This window comes from Tachypleus tridentatus, chromosome 1 (assembly GCF_004210375.1).
Source record: "Tachypleus tridentatus isolate NWPU-2018 chromosome 1, ASM421037v1, whole genome shotgun sequence".
Classification (NCBI taxonomy): Eukaryota; Metazoa; Arthropoda; class Merostomata; order Xiphosura; family Limulidae; genus Tachypleus; species Tachypleus tridentatus.
In genome coordinates, this window is record NC_134825.1 from 75,807,751 (window position 1) to 75,828,356 (window position 20,606).

Genomic DNA, 20,606 nt, shown 5'->3' on the forward strand with positions numbered 1-20,606 from the left:
TGACTGTCTTAGAAAATACCTTAGATATTTTACACAAAAACAAATGACACTTTATGTTATTTTTAATTAACAAAATGTTTTACTTTTTTCACTCAGAAGATGTGGCCCGGCATGGCCAGATGTTTAGTAATCTGGACTCGTAATATGAGGGTTACGGGATACAATGTCCGTTACACCTTTTCAGTCGTGGGAGCGTTGTGAAATGATGGTCAATCCCACTATTCGTTGGTAAAAGAGTAGCCCACGAGTTAGCGGTAGGTGATAATGACTAGCTGCCTTCCTTCTAGTCTCACACTGCTAGATTACGGACAGCTAGCGCAGGTACCCCTTGTGTAACTGTGCGCAAAATTAAAACAAAAAACAAACAATACTGAGTTACAAACTGTAGAATACTGAATTGCAAACGGAGGATTACTTAGTTCAAAATGTGAAGTATTGAGTTACAAACCGTAGAGTACTGAGTTTCAAACCCTGGATACTGTATTATAAACCATGGAATATTGAACTACAAACCGTAGAATACTGAGTTTAAGGATTACCGTAATCTGCTACAAGGAATAAAAAGTTTTTCTTACCTCACAGGAACTCCTCTAACAGCTGGTAACATCTCATATTCAGCGTCGTCTTGAAGATCGACAGTAACACTGAAATAATCTGGACTTGACATCTAAATAAAAATATTCACTCATAAGAGAGAGTTTGTTATGGATACAGGACATAACACTTATGTCTTGTATCTATATAGTCATGTTGTACCTAAATAACACAGATATCACACTTAATTCACGTATCCATCTAGCCTAATTGTACCTAAATAATGCGGTTTTAATAAACTTGCTTTCATTTGAAAGAAAAAGAGGTTTACGTGATTGTCGTGAAATAGTGTATACTGGATAAACTATGAAAACTCTATGAACACAAGTCTTATGAATGAATGGTTCATTATGAGCTTACTTTACAGAACTCATATAGTCTAGCTCTTTGTAGCCAAGTATAGTGGGTCTGAAGTTACAGAGGACGAGCAGAAGGTGTGAAAGCTCTTCCACACAACTCACAGAGAGTTATAAAAAAATGATACATAAAATGTATTCGGACATGAGAGCCATCAACTAGGCTGACTGCCTGAGCTATGGCCACTAGTTTGTTTGTTTTTCACTTACTGCCTTCGAAAGAGTCACACTCGCTCTTTCCGTCAAATTTATTCTATTTTCATCAAATAGCCATAAATACTTACATTATGCAAATGTCATTAGACCTGAATAAATACCAGTAGATGAGAAACAGGAAATAAATAATGTATAATATTTATATAGCAGTCTATAAACTTAACTGTCTTTCACTATATGTCTCTTCACCAGAATCTATTACTCTTGTTTTGTTAAATTATTTTATTATTGTAACCATAAAAACACGATTATGAAAATTAATAGTAAAAGCCTACACTATATAATAGTTATAGTTATAATAGGTTACCATTTTTTTTTCTATTTCTTGAGCAACTTAACGATTCTAAATAAGCAAATTAATGATTCTTGAGTTAAAAATTATTGGGAAAAAATCATTGCGTATATTTCTATCATCCAAATAATTAAACAGTCTATAAGAAAATAATCGTGTGTCATGATGTCTGACAGAAATGAAGTACATAAAACCCTTGTGTATTAAACTTGGCTGATAGAATAACCTTGGCCTTTCTATAGAAAAACTAGTTCCTATGTTCTACAAAGAAAAATCTTAAAAATATGAAGAGTATTATGACACGAGAATAATATACCGTCCTCGTGTTTATCATTTTGTCACGTCATATATTTGTTATTAAAAATAATAAATTCGATGTAGTTTTGAGGACCCGGCATGGCCAGGTGGGTTAAGACGTTCGACTTGTTATTTGAGAGTCGCAGGTTCGAATCCCTATCGCACCAAACATGCTCGCTATTTCAGCTGTGGGGGCGTTATAATGTGACGGTCAATCCCAATGTTCTTTGGTAAAAGAGTAGCCCAAGAGATGGCGGTGGGGGAAAATGACTAGCTGCCTTCCCTCTAGTCTTACACTGCTAAATTAGGGACGACTAACTTAGATAGCCCTTGAGTAGCTTTGCGCGAAATTAAAAAAACAACAACAAAAGAAACAAGCAATTTTGAGATGTTAACAGTTTTCTTGCAGCGTTTACTATACCGGAAGTGACACCTGATTACTTCCTAGTCACATGGTATTTTCAATTTTAGTACATTAGCAGTAACACATTGAGAAATACTGAAATGGAGTTTCAAGCCACCCCGAAGGTATTTGTTGTTAGCACTGTTTCAACGCAAAACTGGTCAAAGGGCTACTTGTATTATTTCCACCACGGTGAAACGGATCTTTGCATTATGAGTCCGTAACTTGCCACTAATCCAAGGAGAGACTCTATAGTTATAAAACTGATGGTAGCAAAAAACATTAAACTTTTTATCTCCCGAATAATAAGAGATGTCATAATGTAATATTATGTTTGCAAATATTTACTATACAAAACTGAGACATTTTGAATGCAAAATCTGGTAAAATATATTTTTTCGAATTAAAATGAGGAAATATGAAGTAACGTAAAAAAAAACACAATTTGAGAATTAATATAATTATTTTTCTCTAATATTTTTTTCTTTCTCTCTTTCTGTTTATATACTTATGGCTGTACCTACAAACAATGCTACAACTATTAGTTATACAAATGATGAATATGAATGCAGTCCATACTTAAAATAAACTACGACGTATTAAAACGTATTCTTAAATAAGAAAAGAATATCACAATTTGAAAACATCGCTTCGCTCACTGATGAAGTTTAGTGGCCTAGACGAAATGTGATGTATGTTGTTCATGGAAGCTGATGATACGCAGAGCACCTAGTCCACCACTATGTCTGTCGTATCCAAGTTGGCCAGATGAGCCCTGGTATAATGAAAGGTTTGTTTGTTTTCGCGCAAAGTAACACGAAGGCTATCTGCGCTAGCCGTCCCTAATTTATCAGTGTAAAGCTAGAGGGAAGGCAGCTAGTCATCACCATCCACCGTCAACTCTTCGACTACTCTTTTACTAAAGAATAGTGGGATTGACTGTAACATTATAACGCCCCCATGGCTGAAATAACGAGCATGTTTTAGAGCGACGGTGATTCGAACCCGCGACCCTCAGATTACAGAGCGGTAGATATAGTAAACGGAGAATAGATTGGCGTACTATAACAGATTCTTATTTGCTTAGACTAGTAGATGGTCTTCGAATTCTATACCTTAACAATATGATAAAATAAAACTAGATCACAACCCCTTAAAGCCTTAACCTTGCATCTATGATCTGACATTGAACTTAAAATAACAGATCTGAGAAAATTATCAGAGTATAGCAGCAATTTGGCGTTATAAAGTACAGTATTTCAAAGTCACAATGAACGTCAGTAGTTACTTATCCAGGGTAAATCCTATCACCTCAGAAGTTAGACAGGGGTGTCCTCTGCACTTGGTCTTTTTTGTCCTGGTAGTTGATATTATACTTTCTTAACTAAATCAGTGTCAGTTTATTAGGATATCCCCGTCCCAGAAAACTCAGCACTAGAGCAAAAAAACATCCTCATGCAGACGATTTCACGTCTACTTTAAGCATGACCCGATCTATTAAACGTAGGCTGGCCTTCGTAAGTGAATAGGAACAAATCTTACTCCTTCTGGCTAAACAATAGCAACATACAAAATAATCTGTTTCGTTTAAATTGGACCCAAGAACCAGGAAATATTTTAGGAATATACTACAGTAATAAAAATACACAGAATACATCCTGAACATTTTAACTGAAAAAGTAAATGAAACTATAGATTAATGACAGGAGAGAAACGTCTCGCTCCTAGCAAAAAACTAAAGCCACTAAATATACTCTAATCAAGTTAACTTATGTATCCTATGTTAATATATCCTACAGTAGCAGTAAAAATCAAATAAATAAATAAAAATTGTACAAATACATCTAGAAAAAAAACACAACAGAACTAATCTTAGAAAAGTAGCCAACTTCTTCCTAGAAAAAAAAAAAGATTCAAACATGACAGAATCAGATAAACACTTTACAGGAATATGGGCTAGATTCATCTATAAAATGGTTACAGTCAGAGCACCCTATCGCTTTCACAGCATGAAAGAATATTTAATATTTAGTGTTCATTTTTCAGCAAGACACTTAAACTTAATACAACATCGGTAAACAGCTGTCCATTCTACGCCTGTATAGAAACATACGTGACATTACGTGTGACTGTAGCTCCATAGAGGGAATACGCTTTCGTATTCGGTGTCATGTATACATCATATATAGTGCGGTATTTTTTCTGATATTCTGTTCCTGTTACTAAATCTCATGTTTTGTTTTTTGTTTTTTTCTCATATTTGTATTTACTAAGAGAGTTTAAAACGTAGATCTAGGCAACCAGATGCAGCGGGTATATTTCAGCGAACGCGAGAATACGTCACTAACATCGTCAAAAATATCAGGAAAAAACGCGTTTTTTTGCGCTTGAGAGCTGGATCACCTTAAACTCAGTGAAGAAGATTTCTACAAAATATAGATCACTGAGAGCTTCTATATCGGAAATGACCTGGATCTCAAGTTTTAACAACAATCGGCTCCTAGCCATGAATACATGTAAACTGTACTCCAAGAGATCAGACGGGAGAGAGGAACTGCAGCGGGCCAGCCCTACTACTGAAAGTTTCAAGTCTGGCAAATTTTAGTGATGTGCGCAATTATGAAGTTGGTTTTTATGTCTTTCTTTGAATATGATCGAAATCAACACAGTGACTCTAGCCGACAATAGTGATTACTCATTTAACCTATGTGTAAGTATTAAACAAGGAGGAAAAAAGACCTATGCAACACCTGCCTTATGAAAACAAGTTAAGTTTAAATATAACTGAAAACAACTTAAGAGCTTCAGTACCCTGGGTTTCCATTCCAAGGAAAGAAAATATTGGGTAAAATAACACAAATAATTATCAGGATAGTATTTTTTATTATGCGTGATCTACTCCCGCTGGCAGATCACGGTCGCGCAATGTGGAGTAACCTTAAAAATTACTTTTTGTACAGGAGGTGCCATATGTTTGTCGTCTCCAGTGAGCGGAGATATAAGGAAGATCCTTCCTGAGAGACTTAGTCTAGATAGGAAAGAGATGTCTTTTAACCTCTAACATTATCCTAACACTAAATCCTAACACTAAACATAAAGCAAAAGCTATTCCTAGCCCAAAATAGTCTTAAAATAATTTGTCGATATTTGTTTTAAAAACTAGTTCGACATGTTAGGTTGCTTTTTAGTGCATGTTTTCCCAGAGAAACAAGCAATAGCTACATCCACTTAGGATCTTGAAACTAATGTCTTAATAACAAAGTAGTTCTAGATTTTTAAAAAGGGAAAGTTAAATAGATTGGCAGACAACATTGTTTAAAAGCTCTGAAAAAGCGAAATTAAGTCAATACATATTCAGATGACAAAATTCTCTTAATAAACATCAGAAGCAAGTTTAATAAATTTTAATTGTAAAGTTATTGCATGGGTCGTAACCCGATATTTTAGTATTATAAATTCTCAGATTTACCATGGAGCTTCTGTATAGCCCCCAGTAGCACAATACCATGTCTGCGGACTTAAAACGATACAAATCGGTTTTCGATACCCGTGATGGGCAGAGATCAGGGAGTCTGTTGTGTAGTTCTGTACGTAATTGCAAACAATTAAACAAACATATGTATAAAGATAAATGTAAGCAGGAAAAACTACAAAACTTATTAATCGATTGTCAAAAATTATCCAAAAGCAAAATGAATCTCCACATTGAGTTGAGAAAATGAAAAAAATATTTAACTCATTTAAAAATATAGCAAAGAAACAACTATGAAGATGAGTAAAAACAGTTAATCAGAAGACTTTCAAAATTATGAGTTGACATAAGAAAAATCAAACGGTCCTCAGTATAGTGTTTCTCAAGTTGAGAAAATAAGAAGGTGATGGGAAAATAATAGTTTCACATCAAAAAAGAAACACAGCACAGCTAACATGTTATACTTTTAGTGAAATTACATTTCGCCCATATTTACATCATATATCTTTGTAACTTGCTTTTAACTGCACCCTTTAGATTAATCGTCTAAATTAAATACTGTGACTCTGGCGTTAAAAAACTAAACTAATGTGAAATGAGTAGTAATAATGAAATGGAGTTTTTTAAATATAAACGTGGACTTAACTTAAAAACTTTATACGTAATTTTCTTTTGAAGGACTTTGTCTAAATGTTAATCCAACCTAGAGTTCGAAGTCTCTGTTTAATTATATACGACAAAACTTCATTTATTATTCTCAATGTACTTCTAGCAATAAGGTGTAATAAATGCTGGGAAAATGTAATATCGGCCAGTCACGTTCCTTTTCCCGCTTGATTTTCAGCACCACGTGCCTTACTCAAGGAAAAAAAAAGATTTCAACTACTGGTAGAGGAGAATGTTTTATAATTCTTCATTTCAATACCATACATAAGGCATGCACAACTCAAAATGCTCTAACGGTTGCATGATGGTCGTATCTAACTAGGACTTATAACGACCATTTTGAAAGTCAAATTTCGCTTATATTTTTTGAAATAAGACTATCACACCCTCAAAGCATCCATTATGTAATAGTGTAACAACTGCTTAATCACATGAAAGTGAAGTTAACAGAACGATTAATGCTCTGGACGACATGCAAGATCAGTCTCAAAGAAAATATTCTAACACTAATCTAGAAATAAACAAAATATATACCATAAATTAGAAATAATAGTACTATCCATAAGTACAAAAGAAAACAAAAGTTTATCCCCTGAAATATATGTTTTCCTGCAGAACGAGTTTGTAAGTTAAAAAAAAAAAAAGAAAAGATCAATAGGGATAACATATGACCGAACTGGTATAATGTTAAATATTAATCAATATTTATATGAACTTGGCTACCTAAAAACTAGTATAACGTGTAACTAAACGAAAAAAATCAAAACCTACAAAAGGCTTGCAGTCAGTACAACGTGGAAATCTGTATTGCTAGAAAACTTGCTTAAAACTGTACTGAACATGCTACAACATCTGAAGCTCAAAAAACCTGATAAACTTTTGATGCTTAGTTTGTTTTGAATCTTGCGCAAAGCTATTCGAGGGCTTTCAACCGCGGGGGCGTTATAATGTGACGGTCAATCTCACTATTTGTTGGTAAAAGAATAACCCAAGAGTTGGCGGTGGGTGGTGATGACTAGCTGCTTTCCCTCCAGTCTTAAACTGCTAAATTAGGGACGGCTAGCGCAGATAGCCCTCGTGTAGTTTTGCACAAAATTCAAAACAAACCATTATACAATTATATTTCTTGAAACGCCTGAACAAACAAATCAAAGTTATTAACGTTGCCGCGCATGCTTGTCTAATTTTCCTGTTTTTATACACTCGTTAAATTTAACAGATTTGACATACTTCTTTCTCTTTTCATATTGAAGCATTAAATGGTTTAAATTATTATAACATCTAATTTTAATGTCCAGAACAATTAAAGGTTTATTCGCTCTGTTTAAGCACAAAAATGCACAATGCATTATCTGAGCTGTGATCACTCACAAGACCGAACTTCGAATTTAAGTCTTTTAAGCCCTCAAGCACATCGCTGAGGCACTGGGAACAAAAACAACAAAATAACTGTCGGAACTTGTGATATACAACTGTTACATGACAGAACCATTGTTATAACATAGTTACAGTCACACCTTCACTTAAGTCAAGTATATCACGACTAGTTATTTGATCTGAAACGCAAGTGATTGGTTATTTACCTACGCTTCTAAATAAGCATTTGGTAGATATACGTGTTAAAGTGTTTATTTTTAAATATTAAATTTTATTTGAACATTGAATATCGTTGCTATGGACAACAAGTCAGCTTGGCAACGGATAAGATACTGAGTTATCTTCGACCTATTCTTATGGAAAAGCTGCGTTCCAGTAACTTTAGCGTTTGAGTCACTTGACGAGATGTGACACGCCTCTCAAAAGCATCTCACGTATAATCAATGAAGCATGCGGACTACTACATCCACTTAATCTTTCCTTCAAGGAATGCGTCTACTGGTTTAGTATGGTTTAGCTTAAGTATCGTTTGGCTTAAGCCAATTGAACCAAGATATGATAGCAAAAAACAACGTAAGATGTAATAATAATAGTGCCATTTCACAGGATGTGATTTCTGTTAAAACAATACTTCTGCCACAGCCATATGTGTCAAGCTCCACGTTCCTGCCTACAAATGAAACCCCTCTGGTTTCCAGATTCCCTCCCAGCAAGCATAAGTTGTTCAATGAGACACAACTTGTATGTAAAAACAATATTATTCCATAAGTCATTGGTCCACTGAATGCGTTCTTGGCGCCATTTCTAGCAAGTTATATAGTGCATTTCAATGAGTAGAATGTATGTCACTGAGCGTCTGACGTAAAAAATCAGCATTGTTAAGTCTAACACGTGTTCATTTGTTCCTATGAGCATCTGATTCAATCTCGAAACTAGTATTCTTTGTGCACGACAAACTAGAATCAATAGGTAACGGTTGATGCTTCTATCGTGGATAATGAATTGTCTTATCTAAGTTTTTCAACAATCATACCATCATTTAGAGGTTATTTTATATTTTCCTAACGACACTGTGAAGCACTTAGAGTCAATTCACAACAAATCCTTATCACTCCTTCAATGTTTCTTCACAAAACTAAGTACTAAAGAATCTCTAAGGTACATCCATGGTTCATGAATAACTTCCAGTACTTTAAAATTTGTGATTTACTTGGAAGTAACGACTGAGACACGATTTTACGATATATCTACAGTGGTGTAAAACCTTATTGTATAGTTACAAAGTAAGAACTAGTGTGAAACAATTATGGATATTGTACGGTGTAAGCTGACTCATATTTCAGCCATCAAATACATATAAGCATCTTTGTTTGTAGTGTTTTCTCTGAAGTCAAACACAAAAGACTATATAAGTACACTGCCCACCACGAGTATCGAAACTCGGTTTCTTGCGTTTTAAGTTCACAGATATATCGCTGTACCACTGGGGTCGTGCATTTTTTAAACAAACCAAATGTGACAAATGATCAATAAATACTTGGAAAATACTAAAACATTCTCTGAGTAAGAAAGCCTAGATTTCAAGATAGGTTTACTAAGTTAATTGACACACAGTGGTCACAAAGTCCGTTTTTTTTTAGTATTTTTGTGACCCTCTGTTATAGGCATGACATAAAGTGCACGAGAAACTGAATGTAGGCAAAGATAAGTTCATGAAACTATAGGCAGATTAGGGCTTCCTGCAGTTGTGAGATATTTCATGGTTTATTCTCTTACATTTTTTGATGGGTTAAAATATGAGCTGTTGCCTGACCAGTGTAGTGTCTTGATCTTCTCCCTTTGAAGATAGTCCTTCACCCGAATCAATGAAATAAAACCCCAAGGTGTCTTTTAAATATATGTAGAGCGCTATTTATTTCACGTCTACTGCATAGACTTCATGAATACTACCAATCTTTTTAGTTCTGGGTATACAGCAGAGTCATCCTGGAATGTGCACTGGTCAGCTCCATTAAGGTGATCCCCAATTATTGGCTTAAATTGGGACTCAATTATCTCAATGTATTTGTTGCTATTTATAATGTCTTTTACAAAATGCGAGCGTCCAACGCCCTAGCCAAACATGTATCCTCCTGCATATACTTCACAATTGCATTCAAACACGTTATACGAAGTGCTTTCCATTAGACTTGTTAAGCTTTGATCAGTCTACGATCACTCTGCTCCACATTGCTTTAGTCCAATCAGTATAATCTTTGATCCCAAGGGCCTTCACCTTCCTTATCTTGTTGGTGTGGAAATTTTTTATTTTTTATTTGATCGTATTATTGGGAGACTAATTGGACATAGATGAGGCCAAACGGTGCGTGAGGCGACAGTTATCCCTGTAGTTTTATACCATACTCTTTTGAGACCTCTGGACAATACTGCTAGATTCACCAATATTAATTACTTTCTAATTTGAAAGTTCATAACCTTCCTAGGTTTTAGTAAAATTCCTGAAACACTTCATATACTACCGTCAGTTATTTACACACTGAATCATTTTTCTCAGAAAATAACTCCATATTGTTGCGTCATAGTTATTCAAAGATTTTTTACTTTAATCTAAGTATAAATCTGCCAGTTATTGCAAATTGTTCTTTAAAATGCAAATATCTAATTGGAAAACGATATATTCCCACAATAGCAACAACACGATAATAATTGTGTAAATAATCATGACCAAGCATTATGCATAAGCGATTTTTCAAGTAGGCTAGCACTTAAGACATAAAAATAAAGCTTATCTATGATTAATTAACATGTATAGACTTCACAACGCGAACTGTATTCATATGAACACAAAATCTACGCCGTAGGTTAGTTGATTGCATTGATCGGATGGTTACGTCTATTATCATAATCAAACTACATGATGGGCCTAATCCCTCAACAACCTAAATTCACGTAGCTATAGTAATATTTATGTTAAGTAATACCATGTTTTCATAGAAATATTCGTTTGGGCCATATTTTCGAAACCTGGAAGTTGAATTGAGTGAAGAGTGGCACGTACTTAGCCGACATGTTTAGGGTGGAACTAAGTGCAAGCTGAGAAATATAAGCTTGTAGATGACTTTTAAATTGTCACTCAGGTTGCTTTCCCCTTTTATCTTAAGTAAGTATTTGAGAAATAAATGGACAACTCTAAAATTCACAAGACTTCCGACTTAAAACTATCAATAACTCTGTGAACTTCAAACTAGTAAAAAATAAAATTATTAGGTTTATTCTGTTTTAAATTGCAAAGATACACAATAGGCTATCTGAATTTTCCCCATACAAATCTTTAAGCTTACATATGTGCCACTGGAGGACAACCTTATTAGGCATTAAGGTTATTTTATTTGTTTATTTCATGTTTACCACATAGCTAGTTATTCAAGGACTATCAATGCTAGTTTTTCCTAATTTTGAACTTATACTTTGCCTATCTCACATTATGATAGATTACTGCAATGAAAAACACTATCTTGAGAAAATGTCTTAATCTTAGGATATCACACTCGTACAAGAAACTAAACTTTCTCGCCCTGGTTTTAATTTAATACTAAACCCTCAATGGCTTTAATTTAATCTGCATGTTGACGCAGGAGCTAAGGTGACCATTGCAGTTAAACTGTATAGCAGTAATTTAACAATTACCATTACGAGCTACAAACCTTCCAGATGGCTTATCCGAAATTTTCCAAAACAAACCAAGATCACCATGTGAACGTTAAACGTAACGTGGAGCATCATGACTGGAACTTCCTATCCGAGGCACTCCTACATATATATCTAGTAGAAGGATTCTTCAATTCCAAATATCCCACTAATATAAACACTAATGGCAAGGGTTTGCACTCTGGATCACTACCAATGCTAGTCTGTCATAAAGGATTACGAATCTTGCCAGTCCTCTTCAAAATCTAAACCCTAAATCTAAACAGTTTGTTAACCTTTGCTGATGGCATTCTTATGCTGAAATCGAAAGTAAGGTGCAACCATCCCTTAACCATTTAAGCAATGGTATAGTATCACATGAATGATCTTCATTTCTGACAAAGCTACAGACTCGACAATAGATACACTGATAAATAACAATATCACAATCCTGTATCGGCTCTGCTATTTTTTTGGAGAGAAAAAAACACCGAAATATCTGGAAATCATCTTTAATAGAAAAACGAGACTTCACTAGCCACATTAATATGATAACATTGCTGGCAATTGCGTCAATGCAATCAAGTTGCAGCAGTAAATGAACTGAAGAGCGCCACCAGCTTATGTTCTACCAGAGTTTTAACCACTTCATCCTGGTTATCATATGAGTGCTGTGCTAAACAGCGAAATAATATTGAAATGATACAAAACATCTGTTTTGGATTGGTCCCAGAACGCACTTCAGACACTCCTATCAAAACACTGTTACATTCACAAACTTCAGTAGCATCACAGAACATCAATAATGATTACAAGCAAGCTTCTTTACTACAGCCTTTCAGTATGAATACCATAATCGAGTTACTGTTTTTTATTGTATTTTTTTCAAATAGAATGTCCTAGCCGAGTAACAATCCAGTAGAAACAACCAACCACGGGATTATCTTAAAGGCACATATACAAACAGTCGTGGGTGTAAATATGCTGTATAGCTTTTTTTTTAATATAGCACAAAGCTACATAATGGGTTATCTGTGCTCTGCCAACCACGGGTATCGAAACCCGGTTTTTAGCGTTGTAAGTCCGCAGACATACCGCTGAGCCACTGGGGGGCGATGTATAGCCGCTACTAGTATAATTTGTCACCACTAGATCTCTAAGTCTCCCATATAAAATAGTCATATGGTGACACTGAGATCCGAGAAAGTCAACCTAAAGTAAAATTTAGAGCTTACCCAGAAGGGAAAACAGAAAATTCCTGTCAGCATCTATTGTAAACCAAAGTATACAGTGGGCTGCCATCATTGCTACAGATGATTCCTACACCAGAGACAGTGAAAGAACTCGTTGAGTATTCATCTTCTTTCGGTGCATAAATATTCTGCATAAGTTTGGTGGAACATTCAAACTTCCAACAATTAGCACACAAATGGGACTAGAAGCAGTAAAACGAACCCACCTTTGGATTGCTATGGACAATTAACTGCAAATAGATAATGTCATTACATAATAGTTATATTGGACTCACATACGGCACTGCGTAAATCTCAGAGTGTTTGGTCAGTAGATGGATGAGAGAAAATAAAGAATTTACATGGTAAGACCTTTACCAAGACACATGTGTGTGATCATACAGGGATAAAGCTAAATTAGGAGAGTCACAAGTTTACATGAGAAGCCCCTTTCTCAAATTCAGTATAAACCTACTGGCAGAAAAACGACCTTTTCTGCACTGTAACGTGAAAGAGAAAATTATGGAAGATCTTCATTGACATTCAGAAAAAACTGAGATTGCTAAAAAACAAAGTACTTTATGATTCTCACAGGAAAAGCAAAAGTGGTGAATCAATAGGACAGTGTAAAGCCAGAATGTAACATCAAACTTTATTCTGTCTTCTGCTAGGCATATGGTTATCCCATGAGAAATTAATATCGTTCGGTCGGCGCAACCCCTGGAATTGTCACCCATTACATAAATCAACAGCTAGTCAACAGCGCCACATCTGACACTGCGGCTACTCTAATTAAATAGTTGGAGCTGACGGTCATTCTCATAATACATTCAAGTCCCAAAGTGCTGAATGCAATTTTTGTGCAGTAATAGGACACGAACCATAGACCTACGGGTACAAAACTCAGCACACTAACTACTTAGCCATGTCCGGTAAAATATAGTACTGGCATCTCTCAGTAAGTTGAGAAATCTTTTGAACACATCTTACAAGAGTACGTGAATAGATGCTTTTGCGATAAAAACATTTTGTGACACGCACCTGTAAAGCTGTGGCAAAACTCTGAAGAAAGACTGTATCGAATTCAAAACAGTCCAAGGTGAGGCCAACTGCCCATTCATTACCGTAATCTGGCATTTTCGTAGTTCACTTACACTAATGTGCTTCCACTTATTCATTCAAGCTACAATAATATAATCAATCATAATCTGAAGATGATCAAGTTAAAGATATATAATGTTTAAAAGAATCAAATACGTCATACAACCTTTACAAGTTAAACATATTTCTTTAGAATACAAAATACAACTTGAAGAGACGAAAAAAAGAATTCAATACAAATAAATAAAGTTATTTCTAGAAATCAATCTAAATAAACAAAGTAATGTAGGGAAATCTATATATATAAACAAAATATAGAGAAGTAAATATTATTTACATTTTACATGTTGTGTATGGAAACCAGTGTACAAAAACAATATATAGGAAAATAAATTCAAGTAAACAAAATGATGAACAGAAACTAATCTAGATAGAAAAGTAACACAATATTAAATATACCAGTATTGTTTGTTTGTTTCTGAATTTCGCGAAAAGCTACACGAGGGCTATCTGCGCTAGCCGTTCCTACTTTAGCATTGTAAAACTAGAGGGAAGGCAGCTAGTCATCACCAGCCACCGCCAACTCTTGGGCTACTTTTTACCAACGAATAGTGGGATTGACTGAAACATTTTAACGCCCTATGGCTGAAAGGGCAAGCATGTTTGGTGTGACGGGGATTCGAATCCGCAGATTACGAGTTGACTGCTTTTAACCACCTGGCCATGCCGAGCCTGGTGATTTAGAAAAATCGAACTAAATAATGTGTGTATATAAAGAGAGAGAAGGTAAGCGACATGATAAATAAACACTTTCACTTTGATCAGTATCTTCTCTGTACCTCATTATTCTTCACAGCGTTACAGGTCATGATTAAAAAAAATTCGAACGCAAAGATGTTTATTTCTTTATGTGAAATGCATGTAGCAAACTATGTAGCTCTGTTTCATTTGGAGCTTCCAATGATTCGGTTAATTACACCAACCTAAGATCGGGTTTTAAAACGTTCTATCCCCAGAGCTCTCTGGTGCTGTGTGTTCTAATACTTGCTCTTCAGTCTGATGCAAAGTGAACATTTTGAATATTCATCTGCAATTACTTGAAAACATATTAAATCAGAAGTTTCGTTCTAAGATATAATGAAATAGATTAATGATAAACATAGCATAACAGAAATTATGGGTATAGCATATTATAATATAGTTAAGTAAGTGTACAGTAAGTTTATTTAATTACAAAAAGAACAGAAAGTATTTAATCTGGGATTTACACTTAAAATAAGTTACGAATATGAATAAGCAAAGAATGTTTCCTTCGCGTTGTTAAATGTTTCTCACAGATTTGCAATTCTACAAAATATTTGTTGTAGGGAGTCGTACATATCTAAATATTTTTATACAATAATACAGCTATTATTGTTATTATTAAATTGGATAGTTTCATTTTACATACAAGGCGTAAAGAACAAAGGACTTTATAAGATGATGCGTAGACAATAGGCCTTTTAAAACTAAGTATCTAAGCGTAGCACTGGTGGTATTTGTCTGAGCAGTAAGAGATAAATATAGATACATTTGTCAAAATTTAGTGAAAATTATTTTTGAGTAAGTCTGAAACAAATGCGAAAAGATTTACGAACTCACATTTCGTTAAGAATATTTATTTGTTTGTTTTTGAATTTCACGAAAAACTACACAAGCGCTATCTACGATAGCCTTCCATAATTTAGCACTGTACGACTAGAGGAAAGGCAGCTAGTTATTATAACCCACCGCCAACTATAAGGCTACTTTTTTACCAAAGAACAACGCCCCCAAGGCCGAAAGGATTTGGTGTGACGGGGATTCAAGCCCGCGATCCTCAAGTTAACAGTCGAGCGCCCCAACCATCCGGTCCCTTGTTAACACTAAAATAATGCATTCATTAGTGGTAAGACAATCTTCTTTCAGTCAATAATGCTAGAAATTACAATGATTACTCGTGAGAAGAGCTATTAAAAATAATAGGTTAAAAGATAACATAGAAAAAATAGAAATGAAAATATATTATCATTCATAAAATTGAAATCATTATTGGTCAGCAACTAGTTCGTATTAAAACAAAAGGTTATGAAAGAATGTCTTTATGATTATTTAATACATTTATTACAGCTTATAAGCATGTGTGTTTTGAATTTCGCGCAAAGCTACACGAGGGCTATCTGCGCTTGTCGTCCCTAATTGGAAATGCAATACAAGAGGGAGGCAGCTAGTCACCACCACCTACAGCCAGCCCTTATGCTACTTTTTTTACCAACGAATAGCGGGATGATCGTCACTTTATAACGCCCCCACGGATGGTAGGACGAGCATATTCGGTATGACGGGGATTTAACCTGCACTTTCAGTAGCCCTAACCACCTGGTCATGTCGGGCTACAAGTAAAAAATTAAAACATTTTGTTAATTAAAAATAATATAGAAGTGTTGTTTGTTTTTGTAGAAAATGTCTAAGGCATTTTCTAGGACATTCACTTTACTTACCTTATGATGAAGCTTCAACAGTCGTGTCTTTTTATCACCTTCTTCTCCATAACATGGTGGCACTGTTAGTCTATCAGATCCGTGACCTGTCATGCCACCTGGTGGTAGAGCGAGCGTGTGCCGGATGATTGCTTCCGGTTCCGGTCTGCTATTCATCTTTCCCTTTCGATGTAAGACAACTTCCGGACCACCTACACAGTTGATTTGAGTGAGGCTTTTACTTCTCTGACTCTAGGAAGGATAAAAAAAAAAGCAAATAAAAGCTTTGAGCTTTAAAGAATACTGGGAATAATTCTGAAAACTTTTAAAGCATAGGACTTACAGGGATAATTAGATACACAGCTAGGAACATACAAACGCAGTACTAGAGAGGGAAGTAAATAATTCTTTGAAACGCTTACGTAAATATATTTCATATTTTGCACACACATATAATTATGTTTTTTTTAGTGTTAGTAAAATAATCAATTTACATTCCACTGGATTCATTAGTAAAGAAGAATGGAAAAGGAAATACACTGAGGTAGCTGTCAGTGACGGGATACGATAGGATAGTGAGGTATTTTCAGTTTTTGGATTCGATGGGACACACAGAGATGTATTTTCTATGGCGGAAGGATATTAACTTCTGATTTGAGCAAGAGCCACCTACTTAGATCAAAAATAAAAATAAGTTCGGTAGTACTATGGGTAATTAATTATACTGTTCTTACTTACAAAGATTATAACGCGCTATTCCATTGTCAGTGATATTTTTGGCAGTAAAGCCAATAATATTTAATGAGCTCAAGCTATTTATGTTAACTCTAAATCCATATACTAAGCTAACAGTGCAAATTAATGTGTATGATAAAAATAACAATTACGGATGTATTAAACATTCTTATCCTTATAACGCGAGCGCTTTCGAATTCCCAGATTGCCCCTGAAGAAGAAAGATCCACCTTTCGAAAGCGCTCGGGTTATAAGGGTTTCTACTTCAGTTTTATCAAGACCATTGGACCTACTTGGTTTTAGCACATCATAAACATTCTAATCAATACTTTTAATGAAACCAACATCAAAGAAAGAATAAAGTAACCGAAAAGTACCTTCAATGTTAGCATATTAATAGTAAAATATTTTAAATACTAAATAATATAAGATAGCATTAAAAGATTTATTTTTATAATAGAGCATTTCAAAGTTTATATAGTGAGGAAGATTTATGTCATATTGTTTTCCTGAAAAAATCCAACCGAAATAGTTTTGTTTTGTTTTGTTTTTTAATTTCGTGAAAAAATACACGATGTTTGGTTTGTTTTGAATTCCGCATAAAGCTACACGAGAGCTATCTGCGCTAGCCGTCCCTAATTTTGTAGCGTAAGATTAGAGAGAAGGCAGATAGTCATCACCACCGACCGTCAACTTTTGGACTACTCTTTTGCCAACGAACAATGGAATTGATCGTAACATTATAATGTCCCCACGGCTGAAAGGGCGAGCATGTTTGGTGTGACGGGAATCCGAACCCGCGACCCTCAGATTACGAATAGAGTGCCTTAACCACCTTGTCATGCCGGGCCCTGAAATAGTAAAGCAAAGACAATAATTTAGTCAAGATTGTTTATAAAACTCTACATATCAAGGCTAGTAGTATTTCCTCTGGAAGCAGTAGTATCATGACTCAGATTAAGCCTATTTTTAACATACCTGCTACATCAACCCATGAGAAAGGAAGAATACTCAAAGTAGATTTGTAGACGTCAACATCATGAATCATTTAAAAACACAACCAAGATGCATCTCGCTAATACTTCTTTTTATTTCAGAATTTGTAATACAACTTGCTCAATTAAATATACAATAATTTTACAGCGATTATGCGTAAGAAACAAAAACAACACTGTAAAAGGTTTTATTTTGCACGATCTCTTATACGGCCGTGCCAGTTTTCAAGCAAATCCTTCGACCCATTCCCAAGAACTACCAGAAGCATTTTTACTCCTACATATGTTGAGGCTCTAATTTTAAAACTTCAAGGATTTATATTCAGATTGTTGTTTTTAGTGTCTCATTGCATATGATTTCTATTCAGATTGTTGTTTCACACATTTGTCATTCATATTTAATGGGATTCAAAATTATGCCTGCAGAGCTAAAAGTTGTTCTATACAGAATTGTGAGAGAATTTTTAAAATCTGGTAAGTGAAGGTACATGTACATATAAAACTGAGAATTACTATACGTAATAATTCACAGAAGATCATAGAACATATTTTTTTCAGCACAGTACGAAGAAACTTCATGAAAAAAGTGAATACATTCTGAGCTGAACTTTTATAATTGTATTGTTTTTCTTATAGCAAAACCACATCGGGCTATCTGCTGAATCCATCGAGGGAAATCAAGCCCCTGATTTTAGCATTGTAAATTTGTAGACTTACCGCTGTACTAGCAGGGGGTTTATAACTGTAAAAAATATATATTTTGAAAGGTCAGATAATCTTGTTTGCTTTACATTATTCTTAAGAGGAAAAATCAGAGCATTACACTTACCGTTTCATACTTGCAGTATGAAAGTGCATTTAGAGTTTGAAAACAATATTAAACGTGTTTTGAAAATATCGTGCCATTCATTAGAAAGCAGTTTAACAGCTTACAGTTGTAGAGTAGTTTAACGTAAGTTTGAAAGCATAAACACACCTGTATTAATCATTTATGACCCCTCATGAATTAATAGATCTTGAAATACATGAATTCGCAAAATCACTTGGATAGTTTATAGTTTATATCTCGGGAAAACTAGAAAAAAATCGATCAAAATATTACACATTATTTTCATTTTTGTAAGTAACGTTTCATTTTAATTTCGTTTTGCCATCATCAGGTTGATAACATTAAATGTCGAATATGAGGTGGAGTACCCCTCAAAAACTAATTGTCATAGTCTGTGGACCTTGACGTGCTATGAAATCGATATGTCATTTCTAGATTAATACCGAAGAAAATGATATATTTTCTATAGAAAGATTTAACAGTGCAGTGCACCACCTTCTAATCACGACAATTGCACAGAAAACTACTAAAATTATTACATTAAACTTTATGTTCGAACTACGAACTCCAATACATTCTTTGTCCTTGAGAGATTTAGTCATGTAACTGTGAGCGTAAATGCAGAGTCGGTTTGCACATACACATATAAAATAACCATTACATTTGTACTGTATTTAGTCTTTATATTTAGACTGAAAGCGAGCAATTCGTTTCATTTTCCCGAGATTGACATACGCATAGTTTGAATAGACAGTTGATTATAAAAATGATAAACATATTCAGATTTGCCAAAAGCCTATATAATTTAATATTTTAAACAGTTATAGCCTTTCAGCAACAAAAACACTTTTCAGGTTATGTTTCACAGTATCATACGCAGCAGAAGTTTGAATGAAGTCGAGGCAAAACGATATTTTGTAGTTTTTATTCGTGGTTAAAGACAATTCAGTGCTATAAGATCCAAATACATCTATACAATAACTGTCATGGTTGTTACCAGGATCAGGTTTCACAGCTTGTAAGCGACAATAGTTGAGCCTATTTCTACATAAATCATGTCATTTTGTATTTCATAGTACAATTCAACTTTGGTGATAATGTTTCACATATTTTAGAACAAATTATTTTAATATTTATTAATAGTTTAGCACGTAACTCTGTAGGGGGGTTTTGCTGTATAACATGAGCAGAAAGATAAAAAACAAACTTTGTTCCTTTCCAAAGCTAAGAAGTTGTCCTATTTTGGTGAAGATTTTTCATTTACTGCAGTCATTGTAAATAAGGTTTGGTTTGTATTAAATTTCGCGCAAAGCTAGACGAGGTTTTGTTTGTTTTGAATTTCGCGGGCTATCTGTGCCAACTGTTCCTCATTTATCAGTGCAAGGTTAGAGGGAAGGCAGCTCGTCACCACCACCCATCGCCAACTCTTGAGTTATTCTTTTACCAGCGAATGGTGGGATTGACCGTCACATTATAACGCCCCAACAGATGAAAGGGCGAGCATTTTTGATTACGAGTCGAATGCCTAAGCCACATGGCCATGCCGGGCCTTTCTAAATAAGCACTGAATTATTAATAAATTATTTAAAGCTTTGTAAACTACGGTACAAGAAACAGAAAATTAATTATCGATATGTTATTTATAGCTTGCTGTACAATGGTAGGTGAAACGGAAAATGAATCATTAATATATTATTTAAAGTTTGGTAAAATTTCGTACGTGAAACATACAAGTGCTCATATTAAAAAAGGTAAAGGATGAAAAATGTGGTAGAAGAGTTTTCGCATAGTGTAACATCAAACAAAGCGTATAAAAAAACTTAAACGTAACTCTTTTTGGAAGCTTAAGAGCTTAT

At 34.7% G+C, this 20,606-nt stretch overlaps 1 protein-coding gene across 1 annotated transcript in view; it reads right to left on the minus strand.

Annotated features, from left to right (window-relative positions):
* Positions 1 to 20,606, minus strand: part of LOC143232568 (pleckstrin homology domain-containing family G member 5-like) — a 74,698-nt gene that overhangs the window by 17,388 nt on the left and 36,704 nt on the right. The window contains exons 2-3 of the mRNA XM_076468160.1: positions 16,213 to 16,443; positions 576 to 667 (exon numbers count right to left, since the gene is read on the minus strand). Coding sequence (XP_076324275.1) covers positions 576 to 667; positions 16,213 to 16,443 — 323 coding nt within the window. The remainder of the gene's footprint in view (positions 1 to 575; positions 668 to 16,212; positions 16,444 to 20,606) is intronic.